General features: G+C 40.3%; 1 protein-coding gene across 4 annotated transcripts in view; it reads left to right on the top strand.

The window, feature by feature from the left end:
* Positions 1-22,050, top strand: part of rhobtb4 (Rho related BTB domain containing 4) — a 43,451-nt gene extending 21,401 nt beyond the window's left edge. For all 4 annotated transcript variants that reach the window (XM_053324581.1, XM_053324580.1, XM_053324582.1 and 1 more), the window contains 10 exons: positions 3,620-3,821; positions 4,103-4,206; positions 8,236-8,421; positions 8,698-9,517; positions 9,663-9,882; positions 10,844-10,962; positions 15,268-15,418; positions 15,659-15,747; positions 15,942-16,047; positions 16,566-22,050. In XM_053324581.1, the coding sequence (XP_053180556.1) occupies positions 3,630-3,821; positions 4,103-4,206; positions 8,236-8,421; positions 8,698-9,517; positions 9,663-9,882; positions 10,844-10,962; positions 15,268-15,418; positions 15,659-15,747; positions 15,942-16,047; positions 16,566-16,744 (2,166 nt within the window). In that variant the 5' untranslated portion in view covers positions 3,620-3,629 and the 3' untranslated portion in view covers positions 16,745-22,050. The remainder of the gene's footprint in view (positions 1-3,619; positions 3,822-4,102; positions 4,207-8,235; positions 8,422-8,697; positions 9,518-9,662; positions 9,883-10,843; positions 10,963-15,267; positions 15,419-15,658; positions 15,748-15,941; positions 16,048-16,565) is intronic.
* The last annotated feature ends 1,568 nt before the right edge of the window (positions 22,051-23,618 follow it).

Below are 23,618 nucleotides of genomic sequence, written 5' to 3'. Positions count from 1 at the left end.
CATGCCATCTATAAAAGCATGACTTCATTGAAAGATAGATGACTGCTAATAAATGGGGTGGAGGAGGCATGATATTGTGACTGTGTGCGGGTGAAACTAACACCAACAAGACAACAAGGAAAAGGGGTGGTGAAGTGAGGTTTCTGAAGGACATGAAGGATAGTGTGCTGGAGCATTACAATCAGAGAATAAATATAGAAAGTGAAAGAGAAATAGAAGGGGGGTTTATCAATGGGTCAGAGGGTGTGGCGGAGTGGGCACAGCTGGGAACAAACCAGACAAACAATCATAGGGATGATTGAAAGGATTTAGGAAGGAGGCTGCAGGTGTTTATAAAGAAGAGAGTCAAAAAGAGAGTCAAAGATGACAAGAACTGAGATCTGAAAGCCATCTCCTTATGAACACCCCCCCCCCCTCCCAGCCTTAAAGCAAAACCATACTGAGACACATACTGTCCAAATTATGTATGAGTTTCTTTGTCTGCTTGGTCCCCCTAACCCTAAAGCCACTCCTCTCAACCCACCCACACACATACATATTCTCATGCACAAATAAAGACTCATATTGTGAAATTCCAGAGTAAATCAAAAGGTTGGTGTTTGTGGGCTGAGTGGGTGTTTAAGTTCCTGTCACAGTGTTCATGTCACTCTAGTCTTGCCAATATGCCATTATAAGAGTCAGAAAAATGAGCACATGCACAAAAACTGGGACAGAATCTCTTGCTCTTATTCACACGCAGTTTATTGTCACATTCAAGCACTTCTTTGTCCTTGCAGTTTCCTTTGCTACCTTTCTGGGAAGATGACACTGGCCTGTAGATTAAGTCTAGACGTCTGTGTGCAGTTCACTATAGGTCGTTGGCTAAAATTGAAACCTGAGTTTTACAGCTTCTATTTCTTCTCCTCTGAGCCGCACTGCTCTGTTCTCACAGTCTCTGGCTTCTGCCCATCTTTCTGTCAAGCAAATTAGAAATAACTGTGTAAGTTTGTGAATGCTCATAAAGTTTAAATTTAAACCTGAGAGCAGGTGCATTATCTATCAAGTGCAGTGATGTGTGAATAGACAATTGTGTTATGTCTGTTGAATGATGTGTGACCAGACTCTTGCTTGGAGCCCAGTGCAGAGCCACAGATGGAGCATGATATGTGCGTACTCTTGAGCCCCCTGAGAAAGTGTCCACACCACCACCAACGCCTCCTCCTGATTATGTCACTGCTCGCATCATTCCATGTCTCACAGACGGGCCCTAAGCTCATTATCATGCATACACGCATGCATGCATGCTTTCATGCACATACACACTTACAGACTCCCAGGGGTCAGAGGTAGAGGATCTTAAAGTATTCCCTCTTAAACTGTTCTCCTCTTGCTTTTTCTCTATCTGTCTGCCTGTCTTACAGAACAACACTTTAAAGACTGTATAAAGTGAATTCAGACATTTTCTTCTAAACACATTAAATAGGTCATAAATATATTTCTAAAAAAGGTGTAAAAAGAGCTAGCAGCCGAGTTAGCCGTCGACCTAGCAGCTGAGTTAGCAGCAGAAAGCTCTCAAACGTAGCGTCCGTTTTGGGTAGAGGTGGTGACTTTGATTGACAGGTGACACTTAGTAGGGGGCGGGGTTTCAGCGGACTCAGCGGGCACTCCCACAATCCACAGCAGAGAAAAAGGCTGAGTTTTACACAACTTAAGCCTAATTTCATATATGTGGTGATTTTTTTTAATCATTCAAATTTGGCAGGGTGGTTAACAACACACTTTTCTGTGGTATGTCAAACTCAGAACACATATTTATTCTTACTTTACACAGACTTTAATGAGTAAAGCATCAGCAGGGACCACAGTGATTTGTTACCCAGAGCAGCCTAGGTTATTGTTGGTCTTGCCCTTTTGATCTCTGCAGCATGAGTGACTGCTTCTGAATCTCTTTTCTGTAAGACTCTATTAATCCTCTCCCTGCCTTGTCTCTCTTGAAATCCCTTTTTGCTTATCTGCTGTTGCGTTGCAAATGCTGGGAATTAACAATACTATACATCCTCACTTCCTGTCTGTCATTTTTCCTCTTGCTTGGATCATATGATCACCATTGCCACATATTGTAGATGTTACAGAACCACTTATATAGTATGTCGTATGTTAGACTTCACACATGGCCTTTCATCCCTCTTTTCCTAATAGCTACAGCCCTAAGAGGACTGCTGCTTTGGCATGACCATTTTGTGGTAGCTGTTAGATAACTTAACTTTTTATTGCTTTTTTTTATCTTTCTCCTCTACCTGGAGTACGTGCCTCTAAAGGTGTCACTGCCAGACAGGTGGCAAGGGAGAGGTTATTTATAACTCTGAAAGGCACAGTTCTATCTTTTCCATATAGCTCATTCACAAAACAGACTGTTTGACAGACACTCTTCTTCAGCTCATAGGTAAGCTCTCTCTGCTGTACTGTACCTCCTGGCTCATGTAACTGGGTCTTTTTTTTCACCTCCAGCCTCCAGGAAATGTGGAAACATGAAGATGTTTTTGTTGTTGATGACTGGGGAAATCAATGGCTTTAGGTCTCTGGGGAAGGCCTCTGGGACGTTCTATACAGGAACAGTGGTATTATGAACAGGTCTAAGGTGACTGAGGCCATGGAGAGCAGGTCATAGCTGAATAGCAGGGTGCACACATGGCTCATGTGTCTGATGAATAGATGCCATTTTTAGCTGATTGTGTCTGTCAGTATTGGACTTAAGTGTTGCACTGGCAACCGCGTCAATGGAATAACAAGTGAAGGCCTTTATGAATGTTTCAAACACTCTATATATGGAGCTTTGAGGTTGGTCTTTGAAAAAGTTAGAGAGAAATGGACTGAATGGCTGGCTGACTGCAGGTCTCTCTCTCTCTGTGTGTGTGTGTGTGTGTGTGGGATTCTCGGAATGTATTTAAAAAATGGGCTTAAACATGTGTTTTGACATGTCATAAATGTTTGTAAGCAGTTTATTGAGAGGAGATTTTCATAAGCTTTTTCACAGTCGTGTGGTTTTGAGAGGAAGTCGAAAGGGTTCTTGGTTAAGGCGGAAGTTGACAGGTGGAACGTGATGCAACCACACGCTTTTCTTTTGACCTGCAAAATATGAGGTTAACGTCCCCCTGCTTCACTGAATGACTTAAACAGTTAATTCTAAATTGCTTCATGATTTCATTGTGCAGCTTAGGTAGATGCTTCTTCACTCTGCATTATGTTTTCTCTGAAGCAAAGATGCTATCATGGGGAAAAGGGGGGAGACAGAGGGAGAAAAGGACAGTGAGCTCAGGGGATGTCTCTCTCTTTTTGTTTCTCTGATTTTCTCTCTCTCTCTGTGCTGTTACAGAAATAGCTCTGCAGTGCCTCTATTCCTCAGCCTGCAGACCATGTGTTCTGTTGCAGAGTTTGGCAGAAGCCTCTGAACACTGGTCACTACAGCTACAGGGCCTTGACAAAGCCTCCCTAGCCTGTACTGGGAGAGAGTTAGAAGCTAACTCAAAGTGCAGTGTCATTCCTGCTGGGATATCTTATCAATGTGATTTTAATTACCATGAATATTGAATTAACCTCTTTTATTTCTCTTTCTACCTCTTTCTTCTCTTCTATTCTCCAGGGCCCTCTCCATGGATATAGACACAGATTATGAGCGGCCCAATGTGGAAACCATTAAATGTGTGGTGGTAGGGGATAATGCCGTGGGTAAGACCAGGCTAATCTGTGCCCGGGCCTGCAATGCCACCCTCACACAGTATCAGCTGCTTGCCACCCACGTGCCAACCGTTTGGGCCATCGACCAGTACCGTGTATGCCAGGAGGTGGGCACACACATACACATATACACTCCTGCAAAGTGTGAAAAGAGCCCCATATAGACTTATACCATTGGGCATGAGGCTAAATCTGTTTACTGTGCATTTGTTAGATGGATAAAAACATCTCTTTTCACATCCATGAAAAACAATCCTAATTCTAAAAATGTTCACAATTTTGACTTTTTTTTTCTTTAGTGTACTGATTGTATAATCCTTTAGTTCCACAAAAACACAAACATCACAAACACTTGTTGGCCTGACAACTGGATGTGGCTGTGTTGCAGGTGTTAGAGAGATCACGTGATGTAGTGGACGAGGTCAGTGTGTCCCTGAGGCTGTGGGACACATTTGGTGATCATCACAAAGACAGACGATTTGCCTATGGCAGGTGAGCTGAAGCATACAGACACACACACACACACACACCCAAGGCACACACACACACACACACACACACACACACACACACACACACACACACACACACACAACAACAACAACACACTATTCAGACTGTCTGTCAGCCAGAACCTGGTTATTCACCTAAAAAGTCAATTGCTGGCTGCTCACAAGGTGCATTTCATTTTCACAACTGGTTCAGTCAAGAGATTGCATTGTCTGGCTGCAGCATTGGTAAGGCAGTTTGGTCTGGTTGAGGAGAATGCATCTGAAAGTGAGAATGTAACTAATCTGTCACACACACATAACATTTACTTAACCAAAAGTTTTTTGTGTAATCCAGCTGACACGCTATTAAATTGAACTCTGCCCTCCGGCTGTTACATCCTTCCTCCACCAGACATGATTGGATCATCGCTCTATCCTCTTACTTCTCTTCCGTCTATCAAAGCTGCTTTATTGGCATGACATGGAAGAGTACTTATTGCTGAAGCAAAATCAGCAAAAACAAATTCAAATATCAGTGACCAAACTTGACCACATACATCAAATTATTATAGAGACAATTCATTATAATATTTCTCAGGATATTTTTATTTGCTGTTCTCAAACATTTTTTTCTCTTGTATGACACAATTACATGCTGAGACATAAAATGGCAACACTTATTCTTAAAACGTGCATTTTCTTCCATCATTTAATGAAGTCTGTAGCCATAACCAGGCAGTAGGATGTCACACATATCCACACACACCTGCACCCATCACACTGTGTAATCTGAGTTGGCTCAAGGGTGGGTAGATGTGTAAATGTCACCTTGTCATCATTTTGCCAGTGTATTTGCGTGACAGACAGTGTGTTTGTGCATTTGTAGATTGCACATAGTTCAGTCTATGACTTAAATTCCACCCCTCTGTTGTGTTATTCCACTCTTTAGTGTCTGTATAATTGCACAGTGATCTGCTTCTGTTTGTGTGTGTCCGCATGTCCTGTATGCTTTGTCAGCCTACAGTCAGCTGATAAAGACACAGTGCCAGCTCAGCTGTTTTCTGCCTGCCTGCCTCTCTGGTGTCTGCAGCTCCGGGCATCAACCTCCCCTCCTCCTCCTCCTCCTCTTCCAGCTCTGTTCATTCACTCATTCATGCCCTCTCCTCTAACCTGCTCTCAGTCTCCCTTCCTCATCTCCTAGACCTCATCTCACCTCTCCCCGATCTCCGCATCACTCCTATACTCCCATCATTAGCCTTCTCTGTGCATGTGACACTGTGCTGCTCCCTCATACTCTTGACACCTTCCTTTACTCTGTAGCCTTTTGTTGATGTAAAAACTCAAAACATCACAGACAATACCCAGATTGTCATGCCTTGTTAGGAGTAGAACTTTCTGGTTGGGAAAACAATTTCAGCCTGAATATAGGCTAAGCCAAACTTAACCTGAGCCAACCCCATCTTAATTTTGGCAGAAATTTTTAAGAAAATACAATGTCATATTTGCACTTGTAAATATTGTTCTGGTAAATAGTTCTGCTAGCATGTTTTTTCCGTTGTGAAAGACTTATTGGAGTGTTATATAAGGCTATGTGATTGCAGAGTGATATACAGTATATATGTATAATATATGCCTGTGTGAGACCTATCAATTTTCTTACAAGGAAAAATCAGATTATCTGGGACATTTCTGCTGCGTTTTTGTGTGTGTATGAGTGCCTGTGTGCATGTTGTGAGTCTGTTCTTATATAATCCGGCAAGCAATGACCTTTGTAGTCTGGATCCACCCCATACACACGCTGCACATACTGTAACACAGTTACTGGCAGGTTATTTATAATAAGTGCTGGAGGTAAATTATTAGCGATAACACAGTGAACGTGTTTTCCTTATCATAATAATTACATAAACACGTACGCTCTGTATGCTCTTGCAGAAGTTTTTTTTTCTTTTTCTATATTTTAAGAAATATAGTTGGATTTCTATATTAATGTGCAGCGGACACTGAGAACAAGCAGCCATAACCAATGCAAGTACTTCCGAGGTTTAGCACCTTGCTGTTTCACCTCCATCACAGCTGTCTACATCTTTTCTTACAATCAGAATCACTCGATACCACTTCTCTCTGAGAAGCAACTTTACAACAGAATCAAATGCAGCCAGAAAGCACAAGCCTGCAAACACCTTCCCAGGCTTAGAGAGTCTACATGATTTCTAATTCTGTACGACTATTGGCACTGCCGTAAGCAAAGCAATGGCACATGAATACAATATGTAGGTCATCTGGGTTGACCAGCAGGTTTAGCCTGGAAGAAACTCTCACTCAGACTTTTAAATAGCTTGTTTTGAAAGCTAAGTGAAGATTGGACTGGTTTAAAAGCTGCCTTGGACTGGTTTGATGCCTTTGTACTGCAAAGCTGTTTCCAGAAAAGGTCCTCTCAGTCACAGTGAAAATATTACAGTACGCCAAAATTAAAGTATAGCCTACTGGTCCAAACTATGGCAAACAAGGCCTACGTTTATAAAGAATGTTGAACCATGAGAGCAAAGGCACATATACATAACATGACCTCAAACATGACCTCAAACCGACTAAGCCATGCTAATGATCCTTTGAGAAAGTGCTAATGGGAATTCCTGTGTATGTGTGAGATCAGTGATGTAATAGTTTGGTGGTGTATACCATGCCAGTAGGAGATTAGGTGAGATTGCGTCAGAGAAAGTAAAGATGGACTATGGAACCTGTGTTTACACTGCATCAAATGGTTCTTTGTTGCAAGTCAATTGATTTTGTGCAGTGTGACTTCATTATTAATTCAGCTTGTCACTCTTGTGAATTTTCTTCAAAGAGGCAAGGACACCCCATTAAATAGGCCATGTTAGCTGGAGTACAAGTATTTTGCATTGTGTTGAAGTGGTGTGTAATGTTGATTTCAAGTTCAGGATTTGGTTTGGCACCTCACATCTCCTGATGAATAATGCCATTATCTGCAGACTATCAAGTTACATAACGTCACTGTCAGGTGCAAAAAAACAGATGGAGTAACTACATTTAGCCACAAGTGCTTTTAAATACTTAATTTGCTAAATAATTGTAAAACCAACAGACAGACGTGATGGGTGAGCAATAGCTTTGATTTATGAAAAAAAGAAGACCAAATATGGATATACAAGGTTTCTGCTTGACAGCAAAGATTAGTGATGCATGTATTTTTGTGTTGTTTTAAGAACTAGATCACACTGTCAGCATTGTACTGGTGTACTAAATGATCAGTCTCACAGTCTATCAAATATTACCTAGAAACCGACCAATATAAACAAACATACTACAGAAATATCAGCACCAGAGATCAGCTATAAGTGCTGACTGCTTGCTCAAACACATCGGTTGAGGAAATGAATTTGTGTGTGTATCCTGATCTATTCTTAGCCTTCTCTTTGTGGTCCATGTAGCCTTGGAGGGCTTAGGGAGATTTATGTGAGAGAGAGAGAGAGAGAGAGAGAGAGAGAGAGAGAGAGAGAGAGAGAGAGAGAGAGAGAGAGAGAGAGAGAGAGAGAGAGAGAGAGAGAGAGAGAGAGAGAGAGAGAGAGAGAGAGAGAGAGAGAGAGAGAGAGAGAGAGAGAGAGAGAGAGAGAGAGAGAGAGAAGGCCCAGACTCACACACACATACGCAAAGACCCACCCGTGCACACATGCATCTTCTGACCCCACCTCATAGTTCGCTTGATGGCTATGTCCATGCTCCCACAATGCCTTGCAGCAGCTGAATAGGCTTAGCATATCACACATGCTTTAACATATACTGACATGATGTTCAGTGACTCAGCACTAACCTGTTTTTTTCTTTCTCTCTTCTTTGTCCCCTTCACTCCATCAAAAATCCATCTTCTCTCTGCTGACATCTCTTGCTCATGACAGAACATATCAGCTCTCCTCTGACATCGTTTTCCTTTCTTATCTGTGTTCTCTGTTTAGTTGTAAGTACATGAAATTACATGAAAAGACAATTTTTCTTCCTGTTTTCCCTCTAGGTCTGACGTAGTGGTGCTTTGCTTCTCTCTGGCTAACCCCAATTCCCTGCGCCATGTCCGCACCATGTGGTTTCCGGAGATCAAGCACTTCTGTCCCCGGACACCAATCATCCTGGTTGGATGCCAGCTGGATCTGCGCTATGCCGACCTGGATGCAGTTAATCGTGCACGACGCCCCTTAGCCAAGTAAGACACTTTCAACATCTGGTATTAATAGACAAATTCAGAGGTAACATGTGCCATGATCACTTTCTGTGAGGTTGCACATGTGGGGTAGTGCCAGTTTAGCAGCAAAAATAGGACTAAAATATTGACATTGTGTAAAGTCTTATTTAGATACTTCACTGTCATTTAGAGTAACCCCACATCCTACTTCCTCCTTACTTGTATTCACTTCTGCCTTTACTAGAGCACTCTCATTGTTTGAACTTATGAATGTCATCATCTCTTTCTAACCCACAGACCCATCAAACCAACAGATATCCTTCCCCCAGAGAGAGGTCATGAGGTGGCAAAGGAACTTGGGATTCCCTACTATGAGACCAGCATTGTGGCCCAGTTTGGAGTTAAAGATGTTTTTGATAATGCCATCCGAGCCGCCCTTATCTCTCGCCGTCACCTGCAGTTCTGGAAATCTCACCTGAAAAAGGTCCAGAGGCCCTTTCTTCAGGCTCCCTTCCTGCCTCCTCGCCCACCACGCCCCATAGTGGGTATACCAGACCCCCCTCCCACAGATGGCGAGGCCCCTGATTCCCTTTTCTGTCAGCCACTGTGTGCAGATGTTCTTTTCCTCCTGCAGGGTGGGGGTACTCGTGTCTTTGCACACAAGGTCTATCTGGCAACTTCCTGCTCCAAGTTCTATGACCTCTTCACCCTTGATCTAGGTGGATCATGTATGGGCCAGCGGGGGGAGGAACAGGAGAACAAAGAAAACCTGGACAGTGGGGAGGAAGAGGAGCAGAGCAGGAGAGGAGCCAAGGAGCAAGCTGGACGCACTAAGAGTCTGGACATTGACAAAGACGGAGTTGATATAAGTGTGCGGGGCCTGAATCGACCCCAGATGCTCCAGCAGGGCTCTTTGAGGACTTCCCAGAGTGATAATGCACTCCCCTTTCGAGCTCAGTACTGTCTGGGAGCACAAGGCACTGGTCGTGCACTTTCAGGATGGGGAAGAGGTTTCCTCAGTGTTTGCCTGGAGCATGTCGATGATCCCGTGACTGGACGACCACGACTAATGACTGTGGTAGCCATGGATGCACTCATACAGGAAGAACCATTCAAGGTAATTGAATTAAAAGCAACAATATTATTAAACCATATATTCAACAGCGTACAATCTTAGCCTGATTTGAAACAAGCTTTTGGAAGTTGTGTTTAAAGTTGGTTGGAAACAGTTCATTTGACCCCCTGATTTACTCTTGTACTAGGCAGTGCTTCAGTACCTGTATACGGGCAGTCTGGATGAGGGCCGAGGTGATCTGATGCAGGTGGCCACAATTGCAGAGCTACTTGAGGTGTTTGACCTGCGGATGATGGTGGCCAATGTTCTTAACCGAGAGAGCTTCATGAACCAGGAGATAACCAAGGCTTTTCACGTCCGCAGAGCCAACCGTATCAAGGAGTGTCTCAATAAAGGGACCTTTGCTGGTAAACCCCTGTGGCAATCTTTCAGTGCCTCAGTATTTTCAGTAGTATTGATCACACTGTAGATATTTTCACAGTATGCATTAGTAGGTGTTTGTGTGTGTGTGTGTGTGTGTGGGTGTGTGTGTGGGTGTGTGTGAGATGTGTGAGAAAGACAGAGAAGACGTTGCTATGGCAGGAAATGTACTGTGTGTACATTTAGTTATACTATATATTTGTCATTGTGTGCATATATAGTAGAATATGTGCATTTTATATGTTGTGGTTTATCTGTATTCTGAAGTCTTTTTAAAGTCATCAAGTGACTTGATGACTGTCAGTCACTTCAGTGTGCTTGCTTGTCTTGTCTTCATTCTTGTGTGCTTCCTGTATCTTGTTTGTGTGGTATTGTCTGTCCCCCTATTTTGTTGTGTTTGCATGTTACCACAGCATTCACAGCCAATGCCAGATATTTGCAGTCTGTAGCCAAAGACTGTCTCACATTCACTTCTTTCTATACATTCTCTGTTGTCTTCATGATGATAGTGATAGAAATCTGATGAATAAAACTATGGAGCTATTGTATGAGCAGATCTGCTTTTTCTCATTATCAAGGATGTAATTAAAGATAGGCAAAATCCTTTGCTTTGAGATATACCTTGGTACAAAATTATCATTGCTGTGTGCCCTTTCAATACTTTATCTAGCAAAGTACTAGTCCAGAGTCCAACGAAGGATTTACCCCATGACCTACTACCTTGCTTCTGCTCTCCTTCCCTTACTCTGTGTCAAAAGCTGTTCTGTCCTTCTGTCAATTTATCTCTCTGTCTGTCTACCTGTGTCTATGTCTCTGTGTGTGTCTGTCTGTTCTTCTATCTTTCTGTGCGTGTGTCTGGACGTGTGCCTTGTCTGTCTTTCCCCCTCTGTAGCTTGGGCTTCTGTGGCACTCCAAGAGATGAATGCTCTTTTCCCACCCCGGTTTTAGATGTGGTGTTCCGACTGGACGATGGCTGCCTCCCGGCTCACAAGCCCCTGCTAATTTCCAGCTGTGACTGGATGGCTGCCATGTTCCGTGGCTCTTTCATGGAAAGCTACATTGAGGAAGTAAGTTCAAACATACTGGGAAAAGCTTGAGGATGGACTTAACTTTAAGTTTTGAGACTGGATTTAGTTTTTTGTACTGAAACTTGTGCAGTTTGTTGGATTCAGTGTCATCTAGCGGTAAGCTTGCAGATTGCAACACTCCCCTCCTTCAGTAGCTGTGCAGGAGGACCTATGGTAGGTGCGATAATCATATATAACAAGAAAGGCCATCTCTAGAGCCAGTGTTTGGTTTGTTAGTTCTGGGCTACCGTAAAATCATGGTGGTGCAATATGGCAGGCTCCCTAAGAGAGGACATACTCCCTTTGTAGATATAACAGCTTATTTTAAGGTAAGGAAAACAAGGATTTTTATTTTTAGGTGATTATACACTAATTAAAACATACATATAAATTGAATATATTTTCTTCTAAACCTATTCTACTAGATGGCACTAAATTATACAAACTGCACATTTAATCAGTGTGGCAAATTTAAAACAGTAAACTCGCAACCTAATCATACATCTGTCCTCAGCATGTGACAACAACATTACACTGGAGATGAGTGTTTTGCTTGATAACTCGATAACCCACATGTGTTCGTGCTTTCTCACTGTTTGCTTCTAGTACATCAAGGTTTACAGCTGAAGGTGCTTGATTGTTATCAGATTGACCTACAAACTGTTGTTTGACCCACAAATGTGCTGAAAGCTCTGCAACTACCCCTGTGGCGGTACATACTTAAGAGCACATATAGAACAGACATATTTTCTTCTGACCTGGTTAAGAGAGCTAAAAACATTACCTTTGATGCCATGTGCTTTCCTGTGTCAAGCCGTTTTGCAAACCACACTGCATTTAGTTTTATGTCAAAACAATGAGACATAACAACATTTGCGTGACAGTGCTGATTGATGATAGCTGATTGAAGATATTGCATAAACTCCTCTCAATACCCAGAAGAATCTCCCTATTCAAGGTCAGCATTCACCAAGTGCTGGGTAGGGTTACTGAGTGGTTGCTTAGTTTTGGGTGGCCCGGTGCTCCTCCGAGGACAGAGCCTGCACACCGGACCTGATCCAACCAGAGAGGAAGTACATGTCTCTGGCTGTCTTAAAGTTGACACTCCACAGACACTGTTGCAGAACCAGATCCCATGGGGTATGGTTACTTTTAAGGTCAGCAGGGTTAGGTTATGTAGATTCCGGTCGTCAGAGGAACTGAATGGAATCCTTAGGAAAGAACAGAGAGAGACAGAGAGGAAATAAAAATGTTGTGTATTCAGTTTCAGTGTAAGGCAAAGTCAGACAGAAATCAATTTCACTCTTTTGTATTTCCCTTTTGTTAGCTTGGATTTTATTCCAGAAAACACTATGTGAGTGGATATGAAAAAAAGCCATTGCAGCTACTGGGGATGGTGGTGAAAACTGGATATCAGCATCATTGAGGGGACGCTGTGTTTGCTGCTGGTGGGCTGCCGGTGTCTATGGTTACTCTAAATAGTGCATGTCTGTAACTGTCATGGCATTGTTTATGGCATGAAGCTGGCACAGCACAGAAAGCAGGTGCCCTGGAGACAAAGCCTCAAAGACTGACTGCACAATGAGGCTGTTAGCATTTATGCTTACGAGAAGAGTCTGTTTGTGTTTGTATTTGCATTTTACTATGTTAAGAAGCTTTGCTGTGCTAATCAGCTAATTTAATTTCATATGTTAAGCTGGAGTTAGTTGATTTTCTGCTGGCTTTGAAACTTCCTGAGGTAGAAATGTGACTCGTAGTGTCACTAATGTTCACATTGTATTTTCAGAATTGCCATGACATTGGATGGCTATATGTCTGTCTGTGACGGATCAATCCTCTTGGATAAATAAGAGAAACGCTTTCAGTAGTCTTTCAATAGAAGCAGCACTTTTGGAGCAAGGAGCAATAACACAATTGTATAGCCATGACACAACAACTGTTAATTTTTTAACTATTGCTGGTGGAGATTTAAAAAAAAGGAGTGACCATCTGAATGTGACATGATAGGATGTAGTAAGGCAGGGGGATAATTCAATATTTTATTTATCAAGTAAGTAGAATTGTACTACAATAATAGAGTATTTTAGATTTAAGTGGAGCTTCATTCTATAAATGCATTGTATGGAAATTCAAAGATCCTGTAACTCTAACTGTGAGAGCAGCATGTGATTAACCAGCACTTTTCTATTTTCATGCTCATGCCACACTACCATCTCAGTATTTTTAGTCAAACACATTTCAATGTTCATGCTATTTGAGCTCTGCACAGAATAGTATTGAGACAGATATGTATTTTAAACTGATTTATCATCAGTGCCATTATTATTTGCAGTATCATTATTGTGTGAGCATCATGAGCACTGTTTGTGTTATTTTAAAGAGAACAAGACAATAATCATTTCATACTATAAGCTTGCTTGGGGAAAGCTCCAAGGACTTTATCTTTTGAATAGTAATAGACATGCATGCAAGGACATCGGTTGCAAGGTTTGACATCTGTCCAGACAGTTACACAAACTGACCCCTGTCAGCCACAGCGTGTGTCATGGTACACCCTTGGATTATGTTCTAGTGTGTGTCTGTGGTTTTATGTTCACCGTACGAGTGTTAAGAAACCTTGCTCATCTAATGTAATGGCTCTGAAAGTCGGCACTCACTCGCAAAAAAAAGAGCAATGTCAACAGGATATATTTATTTTTTGCTGTAGACTAACTTATTTCCTGTTGCAGAGGAAGAATCACATCAATTTTTACTCTTCCTCTTTAACTTCATGCCTTCTCTTCGGTGTGACTCACTGCTTTTTCCTCACAACAATTTATTTTGAGTTTTGGCTATTTTTTGTTTTACACTCATTACATCCTTAAATTCCCTTGAGGTGAGGTTCTTTAAGCCCTTCAGAGACTTATATCTCATTTACACCTTTTAGTCATTGCAGCTCTTCTTCCAGTGCTTTTTTTTTTTTTTTAAATAATAAATCTTTACTTTTAGTCTATGATTTATGGTTATGTAATTTAATTCAATTTAAGTCACTGGCCTCTCTCTGTCCAGACTGAGGGAGCAAAAGAACATCTGTCAATACATCTGATGGGCCATAAATGTCCTGCTGTGGATGTGTCCACTCATTAATGTTTCCTGGCCTCAGCTGGGGCTTTAAGCTCCAGAGACCACCCTTGTCTCAGTGTTGTGACTTTTAGTCTTAACGAGAGGTCGTGCCAAGCTGACATTCTCCTAATTGCTTATGGGTGTGGAGGTTGAAGAGCGCCTCTGTGGGTATACTCAGAGTGCTCCTGGAGGGGTCAGGTCATCAGTTTCATCATCATTTACTTTCTTTCTATGCTTCCTGGGCTTACACTGCATAGCCTGGCTTGGAAATACTGATGTTCTGACTTACAGTAATTAGACCCTTAAAAAGGTCTTGCTCATTTGTATGCATCTATTTATCCTATCCAAAGTGAAATGTTGAGTTTCACAGGAAAGCAGTGTGGCCAGTTCCTCTGGTTTAGCTAAGGTCTGACTGAGTCTGTGTCTGTGTAGTGACATCTAGAGGTCACTGCAGGTGATTCTTATTATAGTCACCATTGGTTTGCAATAAAATCTACCTTTTGTCTAGATAGAATAGATATTTTTCTTTAATGCTAAACATTCCTCATTTAGTACACCTGTAGGCCTGTTCTATTTTAACACATTTTATTTTATAATGAAAGCATAATGTGCATAATGTGATTAATTGTCTGTATGTCTGTCTCATTTTTAAAACTGAGCCAAATTTAGCTGGGATGCACATTAGGACTGGGCTTGCCTCTCACTGTGCTCAGCATAGCAGGGCTGCCTGTGTGTGCTTTTTGATTTTTAGCGTTGCCTACAGTATCAGTCAAAAGTTTGGACACACTTCCTCATTCAAGTGAATGGGGAGATGTGTCCAGACTTTTGACTGGTACTGTATATTGCACGAATCACTAACCCTCAGACTGTGCTTTCCTTTCATCTGAGCCTAGATGAAAGTGTTCATATGACCGAAACAGGATGTCCTCTGCCCTTTACCTCCAAGTACCAACAGCATTGCTTCTATTGATATCCGTGTATTTATGAGACACTTCCTATTCTGGCCTTTACACTTAATATAGCATAAACATTTGTTAACATATTATTTTAGAACGCACACATGCAGGAAAAGATTTTCACATGGAGTTAAATTACTTAGTATGATTTTATCTAGAATTTAGGTCTGTATTTAATTACCATCATTGATTTTTAGGTCTTAATTTCTCATATTTTTTGTTCCTTGTTGATCTGATCATTTTCCAGGTTTCCATTCCTAACACCAGTACAGCCTGTATGCACGGGGTGCTGGAGTTCCTGTACTGCGGTCTGCTGACACCCTGTCCTGGTCTGGAGCCCATAGAACTAATTGTTCTGGCCAACCGGCTGTGTTTGCCACGCCTTGTTGCCCTCACAGGTAAGAACTCTCTGCAGTATCAGAAATATTATTCACTTTGATATTTTTATAGGGTATATGTGACTAAATTGAGTTTTACTAGTATTATAACATTACATCCATTTATCAGTGTCTAAATAAAACACTTTATATGCAGTGAAATGTGTTAAATGCAGACTGGTAGACAGAGAGATGTGGGCCTCTGTCAGTGATGCATGTAAAAAGTAAATATTGACATGATTATGTTTTGTGCATCTTCAGAACAGCACGCTGTGGACGAGCTTCTGCAGTTAGCAGTGAAAGGAGTTGACGTTGACGGACAGGTGTTGGCATACCTGGAACTGGCACAGGTCTGTCCTCAATAAGATATCTCCTTCAAATAATCAGTCCTTAAAATATCAACAATTCAATTTACATAGGAATTCATATTCTTTTACAGTGACGAATAGTAATTTACCATATGTGTACTTGATAACAGCTTATATCTGGTCTCTTCTTTCAAAGCTGTTTTAAAATCTCATCTCCCCTCTTTTTCCTTTTGCAGTTTCATAATGCCAAGCAGCTATCAACTTGGTGTCTCCATCACATCTGCACTAATTATAATAGCATCTGCCGCAAGTTTCCCAAAGACATGAAGGCCATGTCTCCAGGTACTGACACATTGCCAGCACAAGACCCAGTACAAACAAGAATGTTGCTTTGCAATGCGGGTCTGAACAACAACTTTAATTTTACAAGTACACTAAATAGGAACTTAGTGTGACTATTTGTACGGGAGGGCTGAATTTGTTTTTTTCTTTGTAAAAACACTTCTGGAAATGAGCTGAAAATAAAATAATAGTAGAAGAGACACATGAGCTCTCTATGGGGTGTTTTTGTAAAAAGATTGGAAAAATATGTCTAGGATCAAGTAAATGTAACACCCATCCTCCCCTTTCACTAAGGTGTGAATACATTTCACACAGGAAATCTTTAAATACTATGTGTTAATGTGTAGTAATACAACACTGCTAGAAAGGTTAAGAGTGATCTTGTGGGTTTTATGGGTAAAATAATCTTTAGTGACCTCTCTTCATTTTCTTACTCACTTACTTACTCACAAATTAATTAATTAAATCATTATTCTCTATGTATATCTGAAATGGCATCTTTGTGTTTCTCTCTGCAGAAAACCAGAGGCACTTTGAGAAGCAGCGTTGGCCTCCTGTGTGGTTCCTGAAGGAGGAAGACCGCTACCTGCGCTCTCAGAAGGAGCGTGAGCGTGAGGAGGAGATCCTGCGCAAGCAACACACCAAACGGGGCTGGTGTTTCTGGAGACACCCATCCTCCTCTCCACATGTCTCTTAAGCGTTTCTTCCACTTCCTCTACACTTCATCTTGACCTGGGTCATCCCATCAAGGATAACTAACACCCCTGTAACGCATATAGAGGAGGCTGGCTTTATACCCTCTATCATTGCTGCTATGCCTGAATGTCAGCTTGGTTAGGGGGAATATATGTGCCTCTTTTTAATTGTGGGTGACTTTATGAGTGCATTTTGGTATGCCTGCGTGACAAGTGTGGGCTTATGGATGTGTGAGTGTATGTGTATGGTTGTTATGATTGAAGCTTCCAAGTTGAGTGCTTCCTAGACGCCCTGATCGATAAAGGCCTGTGGCGTTGCAGTGCAACCTCCCATCCCCTCCACAAGAGCTCTGTCCCTCAGTCAGCACTCTGTGTCCTGGCCTTTGGACTGGGTGCAAGAGCTCTCTATCTCTCTCAGTCTCCATCTTTCACATTGACCTTAATGACTATTCCACATTGACCACTGCAGTTCCCCTTGGGGAGATTACCTCTGCCTTCACTTCTACACAGACTGTGCTTACACACACAGTCCAATGCCCCAAGATCTACCCCTCTAAAACCAGCACTGGATTCCCAGGAACTGACACTGACAACGGACCTATTAGTATTTTGATATTATTTGTCCATTTTATATATTTTTTTCACCTTCTAGGACACTGTTATCAGGGGAAATGGCGCACACTACTCCCAGGAAGTATTGGGGACCTTTATGTTTGCCATTGTAATCACAAAAATGGGACTGTTAAACTTTAGTTTGGGTGTAAGGACAACCTTAAAGATATTACTGAGTTAGGATGCTCCAGTTAGGAGTCTCAATCATAGATATTAATCTCCAGTCTGTGTTGATGTGGTCCTCAATGTCCATTATCCACCCCTGCACCTGCCATTCCTTCCTCCTGAACACCACACACACACAAAAAGTAAAACACAAGCTCTCCTTGATGAGTTGGAATCACCAAACTGCACTTCAGAGACATTCAAAGTGACCACTCTATAGCAATGTTGGGGTTAGAGAGGGCTAGCCTTACTTTATACCTCTTCCATGGAAGAAAGATGGATACAGTATTAAACATAAAAAGCTTGCAACGTCCATGACCACTAGGTTGCATTGAAGCGCCTCAGCCAGCCTGCCTTTACACCCCTACACCACTAGGGGCAGCACTGCTCAGGGCCCCATCACTAACCTCCACACTAACAGGAGTGGTTTTTTAAAGCGTGATTTCTTCTCTCTAGTTTGAATTATTAATATTATCAGTAAATCCTTTTTAGAGTGTTAAATGAAAGCATAAGCACATGCACAGCATTATAATGTGCAGTTACTGACTATTGATATTCACCTGAATACCAAAGCTGTGATTCTTTTTGATCTCTTTCTTCCTCACTTTCTTGAGTTCTGCTTCCCTGCTTCCTTATTTGGAAAGAGGGGGTGGAGCAGAGAAGAGAAAGTGGCTTGTAGGGAAAGAATGCAGGACAAGATGATGTTGAATCCCTCCTTGAGTTGGCATTTTCAGTCTGTGGTGTCAGGAGAAATGTGTCACTGCTGGACATTGCCTTCCATTCTTCTTGCTGGAATTGAAAATGGTGCTTAAGACACAATAGGACAGTGTCCACATGAACACACAGACACGCACGCAATTTTCTGTTCACAGTATAAGTGTCTGTCAAGTTAAGTGTTTACCTGTAATGAAAGTGTGGAAAGTTTCAAAGAAAGTATTTTAATTTGGCGCAGTTTTAATCCTTAATTTTTCTGCTCCATATGCTAACCGTCTAGGAGGTCATAATAGGTCAGTGATATTAAAATTTGTAGATTTTTGATTTTACATACAGTGGTTACAACTTCATGTCTTTTGCTGCTTTTGTGTTTAAACAGTATGATCTGTTTTGCTTCCTTGATAACTAGGAAAATAATATTACTTTAGATTGAATTTGCAATCATGAGTGTTGCCTCAAACTATGAATGGTTTGATATATAACCACATTTAGGAGCAAATTGGATTTCCTCGTTAAGGGTGCTAATTTCTTTGGGCTTTAGGACTGAATGTGAAAACAAGACTTTGTGGTGATGAGTTTCTATTAGCACATCGTTCTATTTGTGGGTCTGTGCCCCTCAGCTTTATCCAGGCAACTGTAGGAGATAGATAGATTGTGTGAGACATGTGGTGCATTCTGCTGTTCTCCATGGGAGGCGTGTTAAAGTAATTTTCAGCTACCGAAATAGAAGTCAGATAGGATCTCACGAGACCCAAGTGAGAATTGAGCTGATTCCACTCTGATAAAAGTTAACAAGTCTCAGTCCACATTGCATGCAACCTACATATTTTGGAATCTGTGGGTATTTAAACTCTTCCCAATGCAGGGCTTTGGGAATTCGAATATAAGACCTGAAGAGGAGAAAGATGGACTTCCATGATCTCTTTCACCATTGAAGGGATTTGTCTTATTAATGGTTGGTATGACCCATTAAGCCTCTTCTCTTGGTCCGTGTGCCTTTATAGTTGGACAAACTTTGTCAAAACTGAAATTTTGTTAGGGATTTTCACAACAGCTTAGTTCAAACCTGCAGACAGGTTCCGCAGTGGTTGACATGATGGATACAGTAGATCATGTAAAATTGATTATGGTTTTGCTTTATGCTCTGTTAGCTATTATACTTCTTGAGGGGACTATTGAGCCAACCTGAGTCATCGTCGTGGAGAATCTTTTGGCCTAATACTTGTTTTTATGCAGAGAAAATGGCCTTGAATTAAATTATAGTGTAGTACAGTGGGTTGGTATAATTATATGGCCTTAGATTTCTGTTTTTTCTAGATAATTTGGATGTAGGATCATGGTTGGAATTCTCCACTGACCTGGTGATTGAGAGGTAGCGATAAAAAATAACTGACGGGTTGATTCCTCTAGTGTAACTTTAAAACCACTGACTTTGAGAAAGCAAAGCTTTTTAATGAACACTGGCTGGTCTGTGTGCTGGATACGTGTGACCACTTTTGTAATGTGGTTCATTTGCATGGTGGCTTTGTCACTCTAATGACACTTTGTGTAGGAATGCACTTTCTTCTTTTTTTCTATGACTATACTTTTCTGTGCTTAGTGTGAATTGTTCCTCTTGTAAAATTGTTTATAAAACTGATGATTGTAGCAAGATATTTTCACTTCCTTCAAAATTTCCCACAACCTGCTCAGTGCAGCTTCATATTTAAGGTCTAGTTGGAACTGATCCCGACAGTAGCTCTCTCTTTTTTACAATGAGGTGTTTTATATAGATCAGTTTAACTAAATTAGCTCAACACAGCATAAGGTAGCATCACTAAATATACAACTCTGAATAGTATGCTGGGAAATCTACAGACATGCTTGAAAAACACCTTCTGCTGCTGCTGTACAGTGTAATAGGTCTTCATTTTAAGCTGTCACTGTACAATCAATCAAGCTTAATTTTAAGATACAGGGCATAAAACTGAAAAGCATAAAAATAAGGTATTTAACTCAATTTGAGTATTATAATGCTTTTGAAGAATGTCCAAAGTGGCTGAAAGTCAAATTAACAATTTGATTCAGCCTGCATGCAATGACATAGGAAATGAAAAAAGCATGATGCATGTTTCTGGGATTAGACATAGAGTTTCTTAACCTTGGGGTCAGGTCGCTATCTGGAGTCACTTGATATGAAACTTCTAAAACTGAAACTGAGAATATAGTACAAAATGTCTATTCAGATAATTGACATGACAGTTGTGTACTCTTTTTATTGGTGGGGTGAGAAATGTGGTAACCTTATAAGAATAAGGTCATGGGCCACAAAAGGTTTAGAAATGCTGCTTTACAGAAAAGAGAATAAGAAGATGCAAAATTAAAAACTTTGTAAACTGTTGTCAGCCCTTATTTTTTGCCCCATACTGACCCCTACTGGCCAAAATTATGCCCAGTCACACTCCAGTGGAGGGTTGTGGTATTCAGGTTAGTCTTGTTCTATCTTATTACATCCTTGTCAATGTCATATCCTCCCCACTCATTTTAGAGTTTTTCTGCCTTTTTAGCAGGCTTAACCTTCCCTTTTTTCAATGTGGGGCCTAGTGACTGAGAGAACACCTTGTTGTTTGTTGTTGGTGTCTCCTCTCCTGTGCCTTCAGTGAAACTCACTCTTTTAGATCTGCACAGACTGATGACACCGTAGTTGCAGCCTTTTGAGCTCAAATTTGAGTTGATTAAGCCAAGAAATACACACGTGAGCACAGAAATAACAGTAGGCAGCTTTCTTAAATGTACAGTATCTTAGTGCTTGTGTGGATTGGCTCATGTTTCTTAAACATGTTTGAGGTGTAAAGCAGTGACTGGTTAATGGGGGCATAGTGATAACTTGTAGTAATGACATAAGATACAGAGCTTTACACACTCATTAGCTAAAGCTACGCAACAGAATACTTATGAACTGACCAAGAAACCCAGCATACCAGCAGTTTTAAACTAATGTTTTCGCACTCTTTCAGGTGCCTGCACTTTCTATTATGTAGCCTAACACAACTTTTGTGATGTTAAGTCTTTATATTTACTCATTTCCTCATCAAAATGAAAACACCTTACTTATTCTCAACCTTGTTGTAATTATTTTCTCTATAAGCCAAATTTAGTATTGCTTCCACTTTTTGGCTGTTACAATCATGCATAAAGTCAGCGTATTTTAAGTTGGGGAACAGCATCTGTGAGCTACAATTTGGATTAAAGGCATATATTAGCTGTGACAACTATATATATGATGCTTTAATTAAGATAGTTGTTATCCAAAGTAAAGTACAGTGATGTAAATCTAAAATTAGTAGTCCCAGTTGGAATGAACCCCTCACCACACTGTATGTATTTACTAAGCTGTTGTATACATATGATTGTATGCACAGAGATGCCCAGGACAGGGAGAGTGTTAGATATGACAGACATGGTATTATTAACCTCTGGTCTATACTGTCATTTTTAAGTGGATCGTATATTCTGTATAGTATTGTTAAGCACTTTTGTTTCCATTGACTCATATGAGTTTTATTAACATTTAATGCTCATGTTATTGTGTTTTATTATAATAAAAGGCAAGCGAGAGCACACCACACTTACAAACTATTAAGGGCTTTTAAAAACAACAACAATCAGAATGTTTTGCTGCTGTTGCAAAAATGTTTTGAAACAAAAAAATTGTAATATTTTTGAACCACTGTGATTTGTACAAAACCTTGAAAAGAAAAGTAGAAAAAAGTTGTTTTTGCCATTTCAGTATTTTGATGTTTGACATGGATTTTATTAAAATTGTTAATCTTTTGAACTTGATGTCTTTCATGTTACATTTTTGTGTCTTTTTCCTGCGCCAATGTGCAACACAAAACAATGTCCAAACCATGTTTATTCAAGACAACTAGTATCAAGATTCTACTTTTGACTCTACTATTTCAAAAATAGGAATAAGTATGCCACTGTTTTTGTGTTTTGAAAACAAAATAACCATAATTGCCACTGGAAAGTTATTGCAAATGTGGTCAAGTATAACGTACACTGCCAGCGATGTGGAAATGCAAAGAAAAGTTATTCTGGGTTTCAGCAGTTAAATCAAATTTGTGAAATATACTATATACAGTACAATGAACAATAAATCCATAACAAAAATATTCCTTTGAGAGAAACTGAGACCAGTTTGAAAACACTTCATTGGGAAAAAAACATGGTAGTTTAGGAGTCAGTAAATTCTGAACAAATAAAATGGTAAAAAAGTATAAAAAATATAATTCCATACTATTCAAACACACTGTGTGTATGTAATGTAGTTGTGCCACCTGGTGGACAAGCTGTCCAGCATCACTGTAAAATGTAGATAAAATGAATCTCTAAATATAAATAAATAGGATAGGTTATGGACCTTTTTTTTCATTTTTATTTGACATTAAAGTTTCATGCTTCAGATATGCCATGCTGGCTTTTCAGTTTGAATTCTTTGAAAGACATGTTTGCAATGTTATAAGTACACAAAAATAGATAGATAGATAGATAGATAGATAGACAGATAGATAGATAGATAGATAGATAGATAGATAGATAGATAGATAGATAGATAGATAGATAGATAGATAGATAGATAGATAGATAGATAAACTGCAGTCTCTCAGTCCTGACAATTAAATTATCGAAGATAAAAACACAATAAAGCTGGAATGGCTGATTCATGTCAGACAAGACCAACAAATAACCAACAGACAAAGACAAAAACAGAAGAAACATTCAACAAGCAAAACAAACATATGATTGACTTTTCATCAACCATGTCTTTACCTAAAGTTTAAAACCACTCCCAGTCTCTCAGACTGCTGTTGCTTCAGATAATTTGTCCAGAGAACTGCAGCAGTGTATAAAACTGTGTAATTGTCTGCAGAACTCTGGAATCTGAAAGGAATGATGTTAACCTCTTGTTACATATGATAATCTCTGTTGACACTAAAATAAGTAGTTAGGTAACTGAGAGCTGTATTCTTTATTATTTTGTAAGTGAGACCTAACTTTGTTTGCATTATTCTTCTTTCCACGCTGAGATAATTAAAGGTCAGGAAGCGTGTTAGTTCTAAGTGTGTTTGGGTTTGAATGTAACTCTAATAAGCTTGTTTTAAACAGTCTGCAGCTGTACTGGTTTAACTAACCAGGAAAAAAGCTGAAAACTAGAACCTAAAAAAACAGGAATGCAATGTAGAGTTGACTGGAATAGAAACAATGCCTCTGCTGGTGTCATGTATTGGATTAAATGAGATGTATTAGTGTTGTCTTAATGTTAACAATTGAACCAATAACAGACATAAGTACACCCTAAACTTTCATATTAATTTCTTATGATCTTTTATTGGTTTTGAT

The sequence above is a fragment of the Scomber japonicus genome, chromosome 9 (assembly GCF_027409825.1).
Source record: "Scomber japonicus isolate fScoJap1 chromosome 9, fScoJap1.pri, whole genome shotgun sequence".
Classification (NCBI taxonomy): domain Eukaryota; kingdom Metazoa; phylum Chordata; class Actinopteri; order Scombriformes; family Scombridae; genus Scomber; species Scomber japonicus.
Note: the sequence above shows the minus strand (reverse complement) of the source record. Positions and strands in the feature narration are given on the sequence as shown.